The sequence below is a fragment of the Colletotrichum karsti genome (genome assembly GCF_011947395.1).
Source record: "Colletotrichum karsti strain CkLH20 chromosome Unknown Scaffold41, whole genome shotgun sequence".
NCBI lineage: Eukaryota > Fungi > Ascomycota > Sordariomycetes > Glomerellales > Glomerellaceae > Colletotrichum > Colletotrichum karsti.
Genome location: NW_024065941.1, coordinates 347,734 through 363,839, shown reverse-complemented (window position 1 = coordinate 363,839; position 16,106 = coordinate 347,734). Strand labels below are relative to the sequence as shown.

General features: G+C 49.8%; 6 protein-coding genes across 6 annotated transcripts; 2 read left to right on the top strand and 4 right to left on the bottom strand.

Moving 5' to 3' along the window:
• Nucleotides 1-295: 295 nt before the first annotated feature.
• CkaCkLH20_10605 (uncharacterized protein) lies at nt 296-1,926 on the top strand (the record flags this gene model as incomplete). Its single annotated transcript, XM_038893319.1, has 3 exons — nt 296-501; nt 585-1,617; nt 1,672-1,926. The coding sequence occupies 3 exons, from the start codon at nt 296-298 to the stop codon at nt 1,924-1,926; spliced, it is 1,494 nt and encodes a 497-aa protein (XP_038741434.1).
• Nucleotides 1,927-5,459: 3,533 nt separating this feature from the next.
• On the bottom strand, nt 5,460-5,781 carry CkaCkLH20_10604 (uncharacterized protein; the record flags this gene model as incomplete). Its single annotated transcript, XM_038893318.1, has 2 exons — nt 5,460-5,638; nt 5,718-5,781. 2 exons carry the CDS (start codon nt 5,779-5,781, stop codon nt 5,460-5,462), a joined length of 243 nt encoding a protein of 80 aa, XP_038741433.1.
• A 790-nt stretch (nt 5,782-6,571) lies between these two features.
• CkaCkLH20_10603 (glycosyl hydrolase) lies at nt 6,572-7,615 on the bottom strand (the record flags this gene model as incomplete). Its single annotated transcript, XM_038893317.1, has 5 exons — nt 6,572-6,918; nt 6,976-7,042; nt 7,097-7,152; nt 7,214-7,361; nt 7,484-7,615. 5 exons carry the CDS (start codon nt 7,613-7,615, stop codon nt 6,572-6,574), a joined length of 750 nt encoding a protein of 249 aa, XP_038741432.1.
• A 3,538-nt stretch (nt 7,616-11,153) lies between these two features.
• CkaCkLH20_10602 (uncharacterized protein) lies at nt 11,154-11,825 on the bottom strand (the record flags this gene model as incomplete). The annotated part of the gene is made up of 1 exon (XM_038893316.1): nt 11,154-11,825. One exon carries the CDS (start codon nt 11,823-11,825, stop codon nt 11,154-11,156), a length of 672 nt encoding a protein of 223 aa, XP_038741431.1.
• Nucleotides 11,826-13,370: 1,545 nt separating this feature from the next.
• Nucleotides 13,371-14,235, bottom strand: CkaCkLH20_10601 (uncharacterized protein; the record flags this gene model as incomplete). The annotated part of the gene is made up of 2 exons (XM_038893315.1): nt 13,371-14,020; nt 14,082-14,235. 2 exons carry the CDS (start codon nt 14,233-14,235, stop codon nt 13,371-13,373), a joined length of 804 nt encoding a protein of 267 aa, XP_038741430.1.
• A 904-nt stretch (nt 14,236-15,139) lies between these two features.
• Nucleotides 15,140-15,550, top strand: CkaCkLH20_10600 (uncharacterized protein; the record flags this gene model as incomplete). Its single annotated transcript, XM_038893314.1, has 2 exons — nt 15,140-15,183; nt 15,247-15,550. The coding sequence occupies 2 exons, from the start codon at nt 15,140-15,142 to the stop codon at nt 15,548-15,550; spliced, it is 348 nt and encodes a 115-aa protein (XP_038741429.1).
• Nucleotides 15,551-16,106: the final 556 nt, after the last annotated feature.

Sequence of the window (16,106 nt, the reverse complement as noted above, 5' to 3'; positions counted from 1 at the left end):
TGAACCCCTTTTTCCATGGGGGAACTCAGCACCAACAACCAACACACAGCATCCCATTTAGGAAGGTGGTTTGCTCACCGACTGCCGGGTCGGTCCCGGCCCCACTCTCCGGTCGGCGGATATTACTGAGGACTAACCCGCGGAGATAAGTCGTGCAGGCTCCCTACTTCTTAAAACATAAACATCTCAGAAGAAGGCAAATCGAATACGAGGGTAAATTCAGCCAAGTCATAGGTGCTCCCAGTACGACTTTGGCCAATTCTTGCGCCTACACCCGTAGGGTACGGGGCCTACGATGTCCCGGAACGAAACCAATGCCGCCGAATGCTCCGCCGTGGAGAAGGGCCCGGAGCCGGAGAAGACCGGCGTCGATGGAGAGGAGCCACCGGATCCGAACGTTGTCGACTTTGACGGCCCCGATGATCCGGAGCACCCATTGAACTGGTCGACGACTAAGAAGACGGCGTCCATCGTCATTGTGTCTTTGACCGCGCTGCTCTCGTGAGATCCTTGCTTAATTTGCCCCGGTCACTTGGTAGCACGATCAATACAGAGCACAAGAGCTAACGAATTCACCGTTCTAGGCCTATAGGCTCGACCATCAGCGCCTCAGCGGCGGCCAACATCATGGAGTACTTTGGCACGACCGACGACACTCTGGGTGCACTCATGACCACCATCTACCTACTTGGATACGCCTTCGGTCCAATCGTCATCGCGCCCCTCTCGGAGCTGTACGGACGTGTGATTGTTTTTCGTACATGCACGATCCTGTTCACCATCTTCAACATCGCGTGCGCGGTAGCGAACAGCCTCGGGTCCCTGGTGGTTTACCGTCTGCTGGCCGGTATCGCTGGGTCATGCGCGGGCACGCTGGGCGCCAGCTCTATTGCGGACATGATCCCACGCGAGAGGCGCGGAGCCGTTATGTCTGCGTACATCATGGGCCCGACCTTGGGCCCGACCATCGGACCCATCATCGGCGGCAACCTCACGGCGGCCGCGGGCTGGCGATGGGACTTCTGGCTTATGGCTATTGCATCAGGTGTCATGGCTATCTTCGTCATCGTCTTCTTGCGCGAGTCGTATCCGTCCGTGATACTGACCAAGAAGACGGCGAGGTTGCGAAAGAGCACTGGGAACCAGAACCTGCGATCGGCCTTGAATACCGGCAAAACTGTCAAACAGGTTTTCACATTCTCTCTCTTACTACGCCCTCTCAAGATGCTGATCTCGCCCATCGTGTTCCTGATGTCGGCCTATGCCGCCACCGTCTTCAGCTATGCCTACCTTTGCTTCACAACCTTTCCTCGCGTTTTCAAGGACCAATACGGCTTCGGCAGCGGAGCGTCGGGACTAACTAGTATTGGCATTGGAGTCGGCTTTATCCTGGGACTTCTGTTTGTAGGTGCTGTGTCTGATCCCTGGTCTGCCTACCTCACGAAGAAGAACGACGGCGTGGCCAAGCCAGAGTATCGCCTGCCCACATTAGTTGTCGGCGCCATCTTCGTCCCCATCGGTCTATTCTGGTATGGATGGTCAGCCGAGAACAAAGCCCATTGGATTTTGCCCATCTTAGGGACCGCCTTTGCTGGCATCGGCATTGTGATGGCATATGTAGGTTCCCGAAACAGTCTTTTCGTAACAAAAACTAAACGAAGCCGCGTACAGACAACAACCGCTACATATCTCATTGATGCATACACGGTTTACGCTGCGTCAGTTACGGCCGCAAGTGCTCTCCTCCGCTGTCTCTTTGGGGCTCTGCTTCCTTTGGCGGGTGGCGCCATGTTCGATGCTCTAGGAGTAGGCTGGGGGAATTCGGTCCTCGGATTTATATCTCTTGCCTTTCTCCCCCTACCTTTCATCCTTTTCTTTTATGGCGAAAGAATCCGCGGGTCGCGACTTTTCAAATTGGAGTATTGAAGGACTTGGATAGAGGCAAATATCGCCATGCACGAGAGGCATGGCAATTGTAATAGAATATAGAACCGGCACAGCACAAAAAGATCACTACGTTGGACTGCGCGGAGGAAATTGAACTGGCATTATTTATACACAACTTCTCAACGGGATACGAATAATGACAATAGAACCGCCTTTCCGATTTAGTACTCATTATCTGAAGGCTCGCCCTACGTGTAGATTCTGTCCAACATGCAACAGAAAGTCTATACCTCTGCGGAAAGATTGTTGAGATATTTTGTTATAAGGGCAATCTACTTGGGTCAGTTGTACCAGCGGCCCTCCGTGGGAAGCTCAGGGTTATCCAAGACAGTCCCAAAGCTGAGATGGCCCACCCGCCTCGAGGATTGAACATCTTCCGTCGGGCCATAGAACTCCCTTGGCATTTCGACTTCGCCCCACTTCAAAGGGTAAAAGACCATTCTCTCACGGCCACTTCTCGAGATTTCTTCCACTTCTGAATTCTCGTTGCTTGGCGGAATAAGATCTTCAAGTTCAGTGCCGATGTCGGTAGTGAGACTTGTGGGATCTTTCACGAGTGGCGAGACTTGACAAGCAGCAGATATAGCTAGAGAGTTGGATCCGACGACCGGCATGCAGCCAGGAAGGGCTCTCCTTGATAAGATGATCAAAAGAAGAATCATCACTGGGCCTATGAGAGCGAGAAGCAAAACGGGCAACGACGCACTGCTGAGACTGACAGTACTGCCGTCAGGAAGACTGATCGGATCATTCGAGTAAGCACTGTATCGAGCTTGGTAGTAAGCTTACAGAAATTTCGTGTTAGTTCTGCCTACCACCCGGTTTAAATAGCCGTACTTACAACCTCTCGTAACAACGACGAAGAATGCGTTTGAAAGTAGCCAGTGAGTAATGATGCTCATTATAATCAAGCTTATGCTGTATCTGTATGGTAATTGAAGACGGTATGTCGCAACTTGCTGTCCTCTTCAAGATTTTACCATCATTATCAGCCCCTTATTCGCAGTGTTCGAGATACTTGAGCCGGGAAGAATATCTGACTTTGGTACAGTGACCCGTAACGGGAAAAAGTTGGTTGAGAACAGAGCCCATTCGCGGCTCATCTCCAACCTGGTGATCAAAGAATTATAGGTAAGATACCAAAAGGAGAGATATAGTTGAGGCATGTTCACTATGAGAACCGAATTGACGAACACTGCGCCTTCACCGATGGCTGGAAAGACACTGCTCGGCCTCGAGGTATCCAGTTTTATCCACTCTCTTCACCAAGTTAGCAACGGCATTATTAGCGTTCGAAGCTCGTTGAAATAGCACTTCGATTGTACAGGTATAACCTTACAGTGGTATACTGTTGATGATCTGTTGCGAAAGGCAGACCATTGTTGCAAGTACGCCAAATATTAAGACGGCATAAGTTGTCAGCCGAACTCTTCGGGAGACCGCAGAATCACTTCGATGTTGTTTTCTGATGAATTTCTGTGTTTCGAACGGTTGGCAGATGTCATACTTTTCCCGGTTACGTCTTCTTCTTCGCTGAATGATATCAAGGGTCAGGGGCCCTGAGGTGACGGTATGCTGGTCCAGGATAGAAATAAAAGAGGCGACAGCGTCTCCTGGGGTGACTAGTGGTTCCTGCGAGCCAAGAACCCAGAAGGCGACGACACAGAGGATGACCTTGAGGAATATTGATATAGCGACGGCAAGAAGTAATGGCTTTGAAACGGCGACGGCACAGTCAGTTTGTCGCGGTTCCGCTAAACAGTGTGAGATCTCAAAGTTATCGAGATCAAACCGACTGCCGAAATCAAAGGTATTTCCCGGAGCCGAGTAAAGTGATACGTTCCATACTGGCTGTGTCGGCTTCAGTTGGATCGATGCTGATTCAGACGTGTTATACCAAGGTCGAAGAGGAATAAGCCAGCGGTCGCCTGAATTCGCTTGGGATGCCTCAGAATCAGGATTGTTCGACGTCGAATTATTAGCCAATGAATACAGGCAGCTGTTTGAGCATATTGGAGTAGTCCCGTTTAAAGTACCCTTCATTGTGCACTGAGTGAAGTACCACAGAGTATTCAACTGACCTCGCGGAACAACAGGCTCCCAGAGCTGATCAGCTGTTGCGGACAAGTTCCAAAGGTCGGATCTCCTCCAGCCAGGGCCCCTAGCGACGACAACAAGATTGCGATATTCTGACAGGCCAGCACAAGACTCGCCGTAGATGTTTCTACATTCTGGCGCTTCCAGTCGCTCCCAGTTTGAGGCCCCAGCTGCCGCTTTCGAGACGTTGACTACCCGAGAAGAGTACTCTGGGGTGGTTAGATCCAGAAAGTTCGGAATGAGAGGGTCTTGAGGGAAATAAATATCTCTACCCGACGTAAATATGTCCTTGGTGAATAGGCTCGCGCCCGGGATGGAATAAGAGCCCCCATTGATGAAGGATTCAGTCGCGACTATAAGATGGAAATCGCCCATACGAGTATTCATTCGAAATACCGAGCTATTGAAGAGCATATGAATAGGTATTGAGGTGAGGAGAAGACCTATCCAAGTATAAAAGTTGAATCGGGAGAGACGGAGAGCATTTCGCCAGGAGGGAATGCCAATATCTAGCCAAAGTCCCTGAGAGTGTGCGTTGTCGATTTCTCGTCTGGACGGCGCATTGAGAACCTGCATGAAAAAGTTCGAAGACGCAAGGGCTAAAGTCGACAGTATGTTGATCAGAAGATGTAGTAGGGTGTTGACAGTACTCGTGCTATTGCTTCTGCAGTCCGTCTCGTGAAATATCCAAGACTGCCTCAAGTTGCCGCCAGTCTTTGAGACTGCAACTGCTAATACGACGACCAGAATCGACAGTGCCGTCGACATGAGTGCGATATTTACGAGCGCCGACCTCCGCCATCCGCTCGGCAGCAAGCTGTGGTCGCTTTTCAGGCCTCAGGTGGGTTTGAGCTTCTTCGTGAAAGACGGCAGCAGATGGGACATCTGGAACATGATTGCAAAAGGACGAACTGATATGGAGAGTGCGAGATCGAAGGTGGAACTGTTGCAGGGCGTGGCACTCATTTCTATGCCCATTGGGCTTCAAGTATCCCTGCGGTAGAGCTATCTAAGCGGCTGTGATAACCGAGGCGGGGGAAGGGGGCTCCCTGGGGTCTGACATAAGAAACATGATGCACATGTGCAACAGCTTAGAGCGTTCGTTCAGACCGGTAAGATCTCTTCAGATGTCTCACAAATACTCGAGCTTGCTACTGGTCCCAAACGCCATTGCACGACCCAGGAGGGAGGGGTCACTACCTGAAGTGGCTGACTGCATGGTGATACAATTACGTACCCTCAAACGATACATTCACTCAGCCTGCTGTGAAGTTAAAGGTTCTACCAGGGAGGCAACCTTTCCAGCTGGTTCGTATAAATTTGAGGATGACGCACAACAAGTGTAATAGCATCCTAGTCTTCGGGTTCTAATTCGGGCTTGGGGTATTTAACATAATCCACAAATATCCAGCGCATCATAAATCCTTAACATCCATATGCGATTCCTTCTCCTTGGCAGCCTTCTCTTCTTCCAGAGTCTCTGCCCAGGTCTTTTTCGATACGCGCGGGGGCGGGTCGCGTTTACTCTTGGAGGGCATGTGGCCTGAGGGTAGATCACCTACAACGACGCCGGCGTTATTTGGAGCATTGATAGCTAGAATGCTTCGTTAGCATCTGTTGACACAGGTTCGCGATCGACAAGAGCCCCAAGAGTAACGTCGTGTATCACGTACCAACAGCGTTAACGGTGTGCAGCGCGACTTTGTCAAGCGCATCGAGACACGATCTTCCCTGCATGCAGTCAATATCGGGTCAAACTAAGATAAACTCCGGGATTTGAAGACATACGAATCCCATATTGAAATTGGTTGGGTAGACTCAAGCAGATATTGCGGTTTGTTTCTGGTTGAAGGATGACGAGATTGAGGAAGGGGGATGCCTGGGAGTCAAAGGCTTGTTTTTAAGCTTATCCATACCCTCCGATCTGACAGGCACCAATGTTGCCGTGGAGGCGAGCAATAAGCGATTTGCTCGGCGAAGCAACCAGGTAGGCAATCCTGAATGGGTGCATGTGATGTCATCACCGGTCGGCCTTTGCGCCCGGTTGCTATGGGTCGTATCAGCGACCAATCCCGATACGTTGTTCGGTGAGCGCCGCTCCGGGGACCCACCCAACCATCCCGGTTTGCTGCTGCGCCGCCGGAATAGAGGGTCACGAGGTACGGGAGCTTTTTAAAGGGCTTGGCAGGCGTTCGTCGGTCTGGCGGCATCGACAGGACTGTGAGGAAGAACTCACTCTTCAGTGGATGATAGACTGTATGACTCCGTGGTTTCTCTTCTCAGTAGTACATCCACGGATTCCAGACATGACTTAGAGGCGATAAGATTGTAAACGCCTGCTCTGCGAGCTGTTGAGTATTCAGGGGACAAGGTAGGATGAGTAAATGAAACGTCCGAATCGATGCTTGAATAGTTGAAAACAGAAAGAAAACTTGATGATATATACTGGATTTATTTGTGATGAAAATTGTGTAGACTCAGACAGGTCAAGTACTGAACCGCCCAAAGACCGCATCGCCAGTCCTTCTTAGGCGCTGGTAACCCACTCCAAACCTCCAGTCAAATGCTTGATGAAGTATTCTTCGTAGTAAGTCTCGTTGGTGTGTCCCATGCCAGTGTAGAATGCCTTGGCCTTGCCCTCGTACAAGGAGTACCAAGCAATAGGGTGCGGGTCCATGTGTTGAGGCTCAACGAGAGTGTTCTCGTCAATGTAAGTCTCCTCTAGGGTAGCCAGCACGGTGTAGTTGGAGTTCTCGGCGACGTTGGTCTTGTATGAGTACCATTCGTCGGTGCGGTTGTGGCTCAGAGGGAGGCCGGAAGTGGAGGGGTGTGTGGCATCTTGAATCGTGACAATATCCGGACGGATGTTACCACCTGCGTGAGTGTGTCAGTTACAATGAGTATATTCAGATGGAGTAGTGACTAGCTTACCAGGAGGGTATCGTTCTAATTCGGCATCGGTGCACATCCAATCGTCGACGCAAGGGTGGGACTTGAACTGGAAGTTCAAGTCAGCAAAGTCGTAAAACAAACCCAGGATCTTCAGTCTTACCTGTCCACCAACGAGCTTGGTGTACCACGCGGGGAACTCATCTCCAAAGTCGCCAGCTGTATTTTTGTATCAGTCACATGTCAAATGTGCGTAGGAACGTGAGGAGCTTGAACTCACCTGCATGAATGCCAAGCCAGGAACCACCGTTGAGCAGGAACTTGTCCAAAGCATCCGCCTCGCTTGCGTTCAGGAAGTTTCCGGTAGTAGAAAGAAAGACCAGCGTCGAAAAGTCGCTCAGGCTTCCATTGGTGAAGATCGTAGAGTCCTCCGTTGCCGAAAGAGTCCAGCCTTTTTCATTCGCAATGGAAGTAAGGAGGTCGATGCCGTGAGGAATGCTAAGAATAAGGCATGTTAGCGAAACACGAAGAAGGGCCGAGGATAGTATACGTGCCTCTTATGGCGGTAGCCTTCGGTCTTGGAGAAGATGAGCAGATTCGGCGTTGTAGCCTCGGCGGCAGTCGCAGAGATGGCGAACTGGCTGGCAGCAATGGCTGCCGTGGCGAGGAATCTGACAAACATAATTACTGATTGATTACGATGATACAACTTAGAATGCGATGTAGAGAAGCACATAAATCAAAACTAAGAGGATTCTCCAACTTAATTATATAGAACTTCACAAACCAAGTTTCCTACTTCCTTCCTACCTCCGAGTTACTGCGGCGAGCATCTCCTTCCACAGTCGGACGTCTTCCGATTCTTGGCCCAGAAAAAAAGTCGAATATCTTCATCCACTCTATTCCCTCCTGCCTCAAATTCGACGTGCCCGTTTTCTGCATGCGACTTCTAGGAAGCCAAGACATGGCATCGCAGGCCTCGGCCTTCCTCATATTGCGTCATTATCGGAACGTCAAATGGAATAGGAAGGTGGTGGGCCGGCCGAAACTCCTTTTCTGTCTATGTTATCCAGATTGTTCTTCGGTCGTGAGTTCGGTCTCGCTTTTCCGGACTGCCACCTTCCTTGTGTTGTCGGTTTGCGTACCAGAGAGCTGAGGCCGTCATCGGAAATACTGCGATTCCAACGAAATCGGTATCCCACATATGGATCTGCCGCGCGGGACAGCGGTAGTTGGCTCTCGGCGCTGCCCCGTAGTGGGCTCCGATGTAGTGATTAAAGGGTGGAAACGGCCCTTCCGACCCTATTTTTCAGATGAACTGGTTTTCATTTCACGGTGAAATCCGATGATCTGATCTGGTGATGGTTGTGTTCCACAGCTAGGGAGACCAAACATGCATGAGGCTTGCTCAAAAGCACTGAGATTTGAACCGCCAGAAACCGTGGACGCAGGCTTCACAATTCTCAGTGACGGGGGAAATGTGAACATTTTCTCGAGATGCCGACATCGTCAGGGACAAGTGCGTCAGGTTGAGCCCAGCATCAGACTAAGCTTAAACTGCAAAACTCTTGAGTCTTGTTAGGTATTGTTATTCATCAGGTAAGAGTGGAGTGGTTCTCTACGCAAGCTTCTAACGAAGATAGCACCCACTATGGTCTATTCGCTCGATCTCTCCATTGGCTGAGAATATGGGTAATAAGGCTTCTTGCATAGATTTCATCAGGGGCCGGCCAACATATCCGTCATTGCAACTTTAGTGTATCCAGTGTCCACTGCCCTGCTTTGACACATCCTCTTTTTAGAGTAGCACCTGACGCCACAAGTAGAACTTGAGGATACCCGCAACTAAGGTCTGGATCTATCGTAGGGGTGCGTCCATTGTAGGGTTCTTGTTGTGTTAAAAATGGATGCCATGGCTCGCATCCTTGAGTAATGCACGGAAGTTCTCCGTGGACGGAAAGAGAGGGATGCTGCAGCGGCCCATGCCGCGCTCTCAAAAGTCAAAACTGCCAGATGCTCGAATGCGGATGTAGAAAGAATCCGGCCTATCTGCGGAAGCTAAGACGAATGAAGAAGCTCTGCCGGTAAAGCTTTGCCGGTAACGGTGGTCCTTGAAGCGATCCTGAGATCTGTTGGCGATCACAGTGCTTCACAGCCAGCCCCGTGATAGTATTCTAGCGAATATCACTTACGAATATCACCGCATTGAATCCGCTGAAGAGAATGGCAAGTTGGAACGCTCATGTCATTTTATAAGTCTTGATATGACTAAGAGCTAAGATGAAATAAATCGACCGATCAACTGAATCTGGCCATGCTATATTCGCCCTTCCTTTTTCAGTGATATATTCGCATGAATTTCAATCTACATGCTTATTTAATCATCGGATAGACTGGTCCATTGATCGGAATGATCAGACACGCGCGGCGACGGTGGTGACCGGGTATCGTAAAGAAGGTTCCTCTTCAATGACCATAACCCTTTGCTGCCAAGCGTGACGACTGGGATCTATGAACCGGTGAAGATATCATTATCCATACAATCTTTTCGTCTTCCGACCGTCAATAATTCCGAAAGGCTTGATCCGAGAGTCATATTTGCGGGCCCAGCCCTCTCAGCAAAATTATTCTGCTGCTCATAGCTCCGCCGCCATATCCCTTGCCTTCATGTTCGCGCATTTAGTCAATTTGCGAAATTTCCTCTCAAATCTCGACATGATCACATTTATTAGACTTCAGATTCACGAGATTTCAGTCCCTGGACGATCGAATACATCAACTGGATGTTCATCTCCTTGCTCGTCCACCAACCCGGTCAGACATTGTTCACACATCTTTCCAGAATCACAATTACAACTCTCAAGCATTCGGAAGGGAGCAAAACTGAGATCATTCTCGCAAGCCGCTGTTCTGCTACCAAAGATTTTACCTCACAATTTCTGCGCTGAAGGGAGAGCTTTGCCAAGAGATCGTCCGTCGTCGGGGAGTATCGGTAATTTGGACAGGGGTACCATAACTGACATGCTGAATCGGCCTTAGTCCGACAAGCATCAATCTAGATGGAGGGCAGGGGTCTGCATGTGATATCTGCATGCAACGGGATGGCGATGATACCGGATTTGAGGTGCCATCAGGAACGTGGCATACGTCAAGCCCTACAGGTTTTCTTCAACGCGGCAACGCCGCATGGAGGTCGTCCTACCGAATTACCATGTTTGGCGTGGGCCGTTGAAAAGTTGCAACATTCTACCAACTGGTTGGAATACCTTTTCCTGAGTCTTCATACATTGTAAATGAAATCCAGGTAAACAGAGTGACACAGGCAGAATGGTGTCGTTCTTGTAGACACCTTCCTTCTTAGTCAGTGTGGAGAGTTCCTCAGGCGCGGAAGGATCGTAACCTCGTCATCCGACATCACTGATATGCCAGAATATCTTCAACGAGATAGACAGCGTTTCAACTTTCGGACACCAGGAGTTGATAAGCCTGGATCTTGAAGTCGCATGGGTAAGGTAGTCCGGGCCACTTGATCCACAGCTCGGCCGATGGGATTATTCCCCTGTAATATTCCACCCGGCAGGCAAGAACAGGCGATGACGGATCTAAGTCAGCATCGGATCGCGTGAGTCCCGCCCTGAGACGTATCTGTAAACGTGTGTGGCCGAGGACTAACACTCTTCCTCGGATAATAAGGCAAAGAAAAATAGGGGCAATGTGAATTTAAGGAGCCAGAACTAAACCATCCAGACCTCTGAGGAGCGGGAAATCGGCAATCGGCTTTCTCGCAGCACGATTTTTGACAAGGTCGCACGACCAACTTCGTAAAAGTTCAACTTGGAATTAAGTAAGGTTATTTTTTCAGGTCGGAGGCAATCTCAACCGAGCAATGTCCAGCCAGCACGTGTAGCACTAGAAGCGGGATGACACGCAACCAAAGACCCAGTCCATGATCGACGTATATCCGAGTCATTATTACCAGACTGATGGCGCCATGGCGCGTCAGCAGTGGGTAAGGTGATGAAGAAAATTCTTTTGTCTCGGTCTTATTAATTCAGAGCCCAAGTATCCCCGAGTCTGTGTCACCTTCTAGATCCCCGAGCCGATTAGATGGAATCGGGTTTCAAGTCCAATGTTTGCTGCAACAAGACGTCTGAGAACATCAGAAAATACCTTTAGTAGCCAACGCAACAACTTCACAGAAACCTTAACAGAGTTCCCGTCTACCGAATCGGCTCGCCACTAGGATACTCGAAACCATCTTTCGCCCATTCGGCCTTCATCTTTTCATCAAACATGATGTCCATCTCAATGCTCCTAACCATCTGACCGTTTTCCGGGTCAATGAAGAACAGGTTCTGCTGTCCACATGGCCAGTAGTGGTCTTCAGCGGCTCCCCACCACGCCTGCAGACCGTCGGAACAGACCACGTGGACTTCTTCAAGGTTGACAAAGTTACGAAGTTCATGAACCTCGAAGTGATAAAAGCCCTCGTCGGAGTTCATGCGATCGAATTTGAGCCGCTTGATGCGTGGTGCGATGGTGATGAGGTCCGCGAAGCCTGTTGGACCGATGGATACCATGTCGATGTTGAAGTTCAACCAGAGATACCGACGCTCTCCGTCGTAGACATCGCGGGAGTTTGACTCGAAACACTCCTTTTGATATAGTCCCTGGGTTCGGGATTCTTTGCAAACTTGAAGAACTGCTGGCACTGGAGTTGGCGAGATAACCTGTCGAACCAATCGTCTCCAATTGTTCTCGGTGCCAGTGCCTAACAGGACTTGATTCTCATAGTTGACGCGCACCTCGACAGTACGAGGTTCTATGGATAGTGCCCATATTCTGGCCCGAAGCTCGTTTGGAAGACAAGTGAAGGAATGGAAAGTGGACATCGTCGTCGACTTTGGTGATCAAGGACTTTTCCAACTGCAGGAATCCGAATCCGCCGACTTGGAGTTGAGAGAGTAAGAATAACAGAGGCAAGAAGGTTGATTTTGTATGAAACTAGAGGGAAGTTTAGGTTCTTCTTGATCCCATATTACTTGGCCTCAATAGTGAGCATTAGCAAGAGAGTTATCGTTGCTTTTGGGTTTTTGATTTTGAGGTTCTCTGCTTATTGTTGCCTAAAAGTGATTCCTTGGCAGGGGTTATTGGGAACTATGATTGAAAATGGAATGATAAGCTTACCTCAATTGCAATTATTGATGGTTTTGGTCTATTATCACCATATCGTTGCCCTGTCTATGAAACGCGAGGGTCAACGGGTTTTCGGCAGAGAATTCTAAGAACATGAAAGAAGACGTGTTTATTGGTTTCAATGCGGTGAGAGATTTTAGCTCAAGGCTATTTCTGATACCTAACCCATAAGCAGGCAGGGTCACCTTCCTCTTTGGTTCCTAGAGAAGAATTGTTGATGATATTTCAACTAATCCTAGTCAAATCATTTAGGCAGCCGGCTTTCGCGATGCTGACATTTTTCTCTGTCTCACACCAAAGCTTCTCCACCTTTTCTTGAACAACATACACTATCATTCAACTGAAGTCCCAAATCTGAATTGAATTCGTATTCAAATACTCGAGATTCAGTCGTCAAACAGCAGTTTCGGTCATGAGAGCCGAATACCTGTTCTTGATTGCGACTTTCGCCGTTCAAGCCTACTGCACACGTATCCCCCAATTGCAATGAGATCCGGAGACAGCCAAGGATTGCGTCGAGTGGTATAACAACGGCGAGAACAAAACATGCACTGAAGTATGCGATTATTTCAACATTACGCCCGAACAATTTCACAAATGGAACCCCTCCATTGGTCTGGACCGCAAGCTATGGGATTATTAATTTTACTGCATTGTTACTCTGGAGAGAATGGGTATCACAATAACACTTGACTTGCCAGCAACTTCAATAAGCACAGCGGTCAGTGAGATTAATCTGAGCTTTTCTACCGTGGAAACCACCAGTATTGGGACTCCCACTGTTGATGTTGCCGGAACTGCTGCTAGCACGACCACTCCCACGTCAGGAGCTTCGAGAAATGTCGCTATGTTTTGGAGGTTTGCATGAAGGCCAGCTAGTTTCATTGCGGTCCATTCTATTCAGAGCAATACTGACCTTCAAGTGCTTTCGAAGCTGATGAGGCCGTCTGCGATGGTTCAAAGTCCGGATTATTATGATTGAAGGCATGAAAAACAGGGCACTTTGCGCTTCGCAAGTCGCGCATTCACAGATCCGAACCGGAGACATCCTCTTCAAATCATGATTGATTGTGCAGCGATGATGTTATGTGCAAGTTAAAAGCTAACAAGCTATGTACAGGTGTACAATCCCAAGCCCCAAGTACATACGGGTATCAAACATCCCATTAAATCGTTTCCAAACGTATGTGGCACTGCCAGATATATGACCAACACAGCTCATGGGTAAGACTTCAAATTCCTTATTTGAAGTTTCCAGAGCCGTTGCAGCGGGAAAGAGGAATCTCCTTCTGCTGCTTGGCACAGACGGTGATGGCACCGCCAACCCACTTGACACCTTCATAGGAGCCCTCCTCGTACGCATCCGCGATCCAAGTGCCAGTCTGCTTCAGAGACCCAGGGCATCCCTGGAAGGTACGTCCAGAACGACGCGTGGTCCAGGGACGGGTGATGACCGTGCCAGTCCACCCGTTCTCAATGGTGCCGCGAACGGTGACCGTGGCCTGGGTGGTCCAGGTGCGGGAGTAGTCCACGCCAAAGGTCAGGCCAAGACGCTCAGAGATGGCCTTGATGTCGACTCCGGCGCTGCCAGTAACCGAGTTCGAGACAGAGTAGGACGAGGCGACGGAGACGTCGATGCCCTTGCCGAAACCGATGACGACGGGCGCCATCTGCACATCCCAGTTGACGAAGCGCTCCGTCTTGTCGGTGGTGAGGGAGAAGGTGCTGGAGCAGTCGCGGGTGTGGAGGTTGGAGTCCGAGGTCTCGTTGAAGACGACCGGAGCGAGGTGGGCGGCGCTGTCGATCCAGTCCTGGTCGAACTTGGGGGTCTCGGGGTTGATGCCCTCCTTCTCGAGCAGGGCGAGGTATTGTTTCTCATGAACGACCTCCACTGCAAAGATTTGATGTCAGTAAGGCATTATTCGTACGACTTGAGTCTCAGATGAACTCACTCTGGCCATTGTTGTAGATGATCACATCGTCGGCGCCGAGCTTGCGATCCGGGGTCCACTTCGTGTTCGTGGCGTTCACGTTGCGCATTGTGAGGTGAGGAGCGGCGCTGACGACCGTGGCCATGAGAAGGCTGAGCAAACCAGCGGAAACCATCTTGGGCGGATAGAGTGGTGGTTTGAAGGCGTGAAGTGGTTGAGCGAAAGGAGCTTGATGAGAAGGTTGGTTTGAGAATGCCAAGTTGCCGGAATCTGTCTCAGCTTTATAGATTTAACCGTGACCTTCATACATCTCATCTCACCATTTTCTGGTCTCGCTCTTCACTTACATCGACGTCGAATAAACTCGGAGACGGACCAATCTACAAATTTGGTGGAGTTCATCCGACCATCACGCTGCATACAGCGCCATCCCAGCGAGTCATGGAGAGGTCTCCAGATAAATTGGGTAACCACCAGCATTGTCAACCCATCATTGGAGGCTGCACTGCTCCGCATTATCAACGTCTAATATCTTATATTCGAACGAGTTAAGATCAGCCCTTCGACCAACGGAAACACTTCACCGACTCCGTGGGGAGTCCCAGCCTCGCTCCATCTAAAACACAGCAAGTTACTCTAAGAAGTAAGAGCATATTCAACCGACCCCATATCGCACGATTCAGAGAGCATCACGCGATGGAGAATGAGAGATAATTAAGCGACGGCTGGGGACCATCGGGCGCAAACGAGAACTTCGGATGCCAGACTATCACGAGAACCTGAGTAATGCGATTCTATAGTTGGTTCCCAATAGATTGTTCACACTCGATACGGAAAGATGGGCGTGACGGCGACTATCGCAAGATGGCGAGTTGTGATCAAGTCGAAGTCTATTGATAGAGCTGACCGTCTTTCATCGTCAGAGCTGAAGATCGTACTTGTATTTGAGCATTCCCTCGACCATCCTTCTCAACTACCCACAAATCCTTACCCATCCATCATCACTCCATTCGTCTCAATCTTTCATCGTGCTCACTGCTTTTCACCACTTCTCTACACACCCTCCACCGCGAATCAAGATGCAGACCTCCACGTTCTTCTCCTTTGCTCTCCTGGCTGTCGGGTGCGTCTGACTTACACCTCAACTGCCCAATCACAATGACACTGACTTACACTTCTCTCACAGCGTCTTCGCCGACCTCCACAAGACCGCCGTCTGCGTCAGGCAAAGAACCAACAACCCCGTCGGCGGCACTCCCTACAGCCCCAGCTACAACTGGGTCAAGAACTACGAGATTCTCCCCGACGAGACAAAGTGCGCCTGCGACATGTACAAGCAGCGCAACACCGGGGACAAGCAATGGGACAAGTGCCCGGACTGCACTTTCGACGGTCTCGGCTGCAACTCGGAGGCCTGGCACATTGGCGGTGATGAGTTCACCTACTACTGCGAGAAGAAGTGCGGTGCTGAGGGTGCCGAGGCCAACTAGATCGAACATTTGGAAGCACAATTAGGAGGGACAGTATCATGGTGGGACCTGTGAAAATGTAGACATTCGATACCAGTGAGGATGGGGTTCCGTGTTCAGATTCGTTTCTGCGTAAATATACTCAATCAACATAACGAAGCGGTCTTCTTTGTGCGACTTCTTGTTTGACCTTGCAGTGTCGCGTGCTCGTCAGTTCTCAACGGGATGAATTGATGAGGTTAAGATTATTGTTTGCACGGACTTGCGGGAGGGTGGATTCCTTGCATGTCGTCATTCCGGGACTGCAATTTAATAACCGCTTCAAGCTAAGCCATTTTGTCATGAATTGCAGCAGCGCTTCCAAACCTCAAGTATATTGCATTATTCCAACGAAGCCATTGTCAACACCATAGCTGTGAACGAACACAGTATTGGCAAACTTCGCTTCACTCTTTCTTAGGATGCCAAGTATTTTCGCGGATCTCCTCTAAAACATTGTCTGCTCGTAATCGCAAGAGCAACAACGGGCGTCCTCCAGTTCCGACAACAACCAGCGCAACGAGTCATACATCGTGTA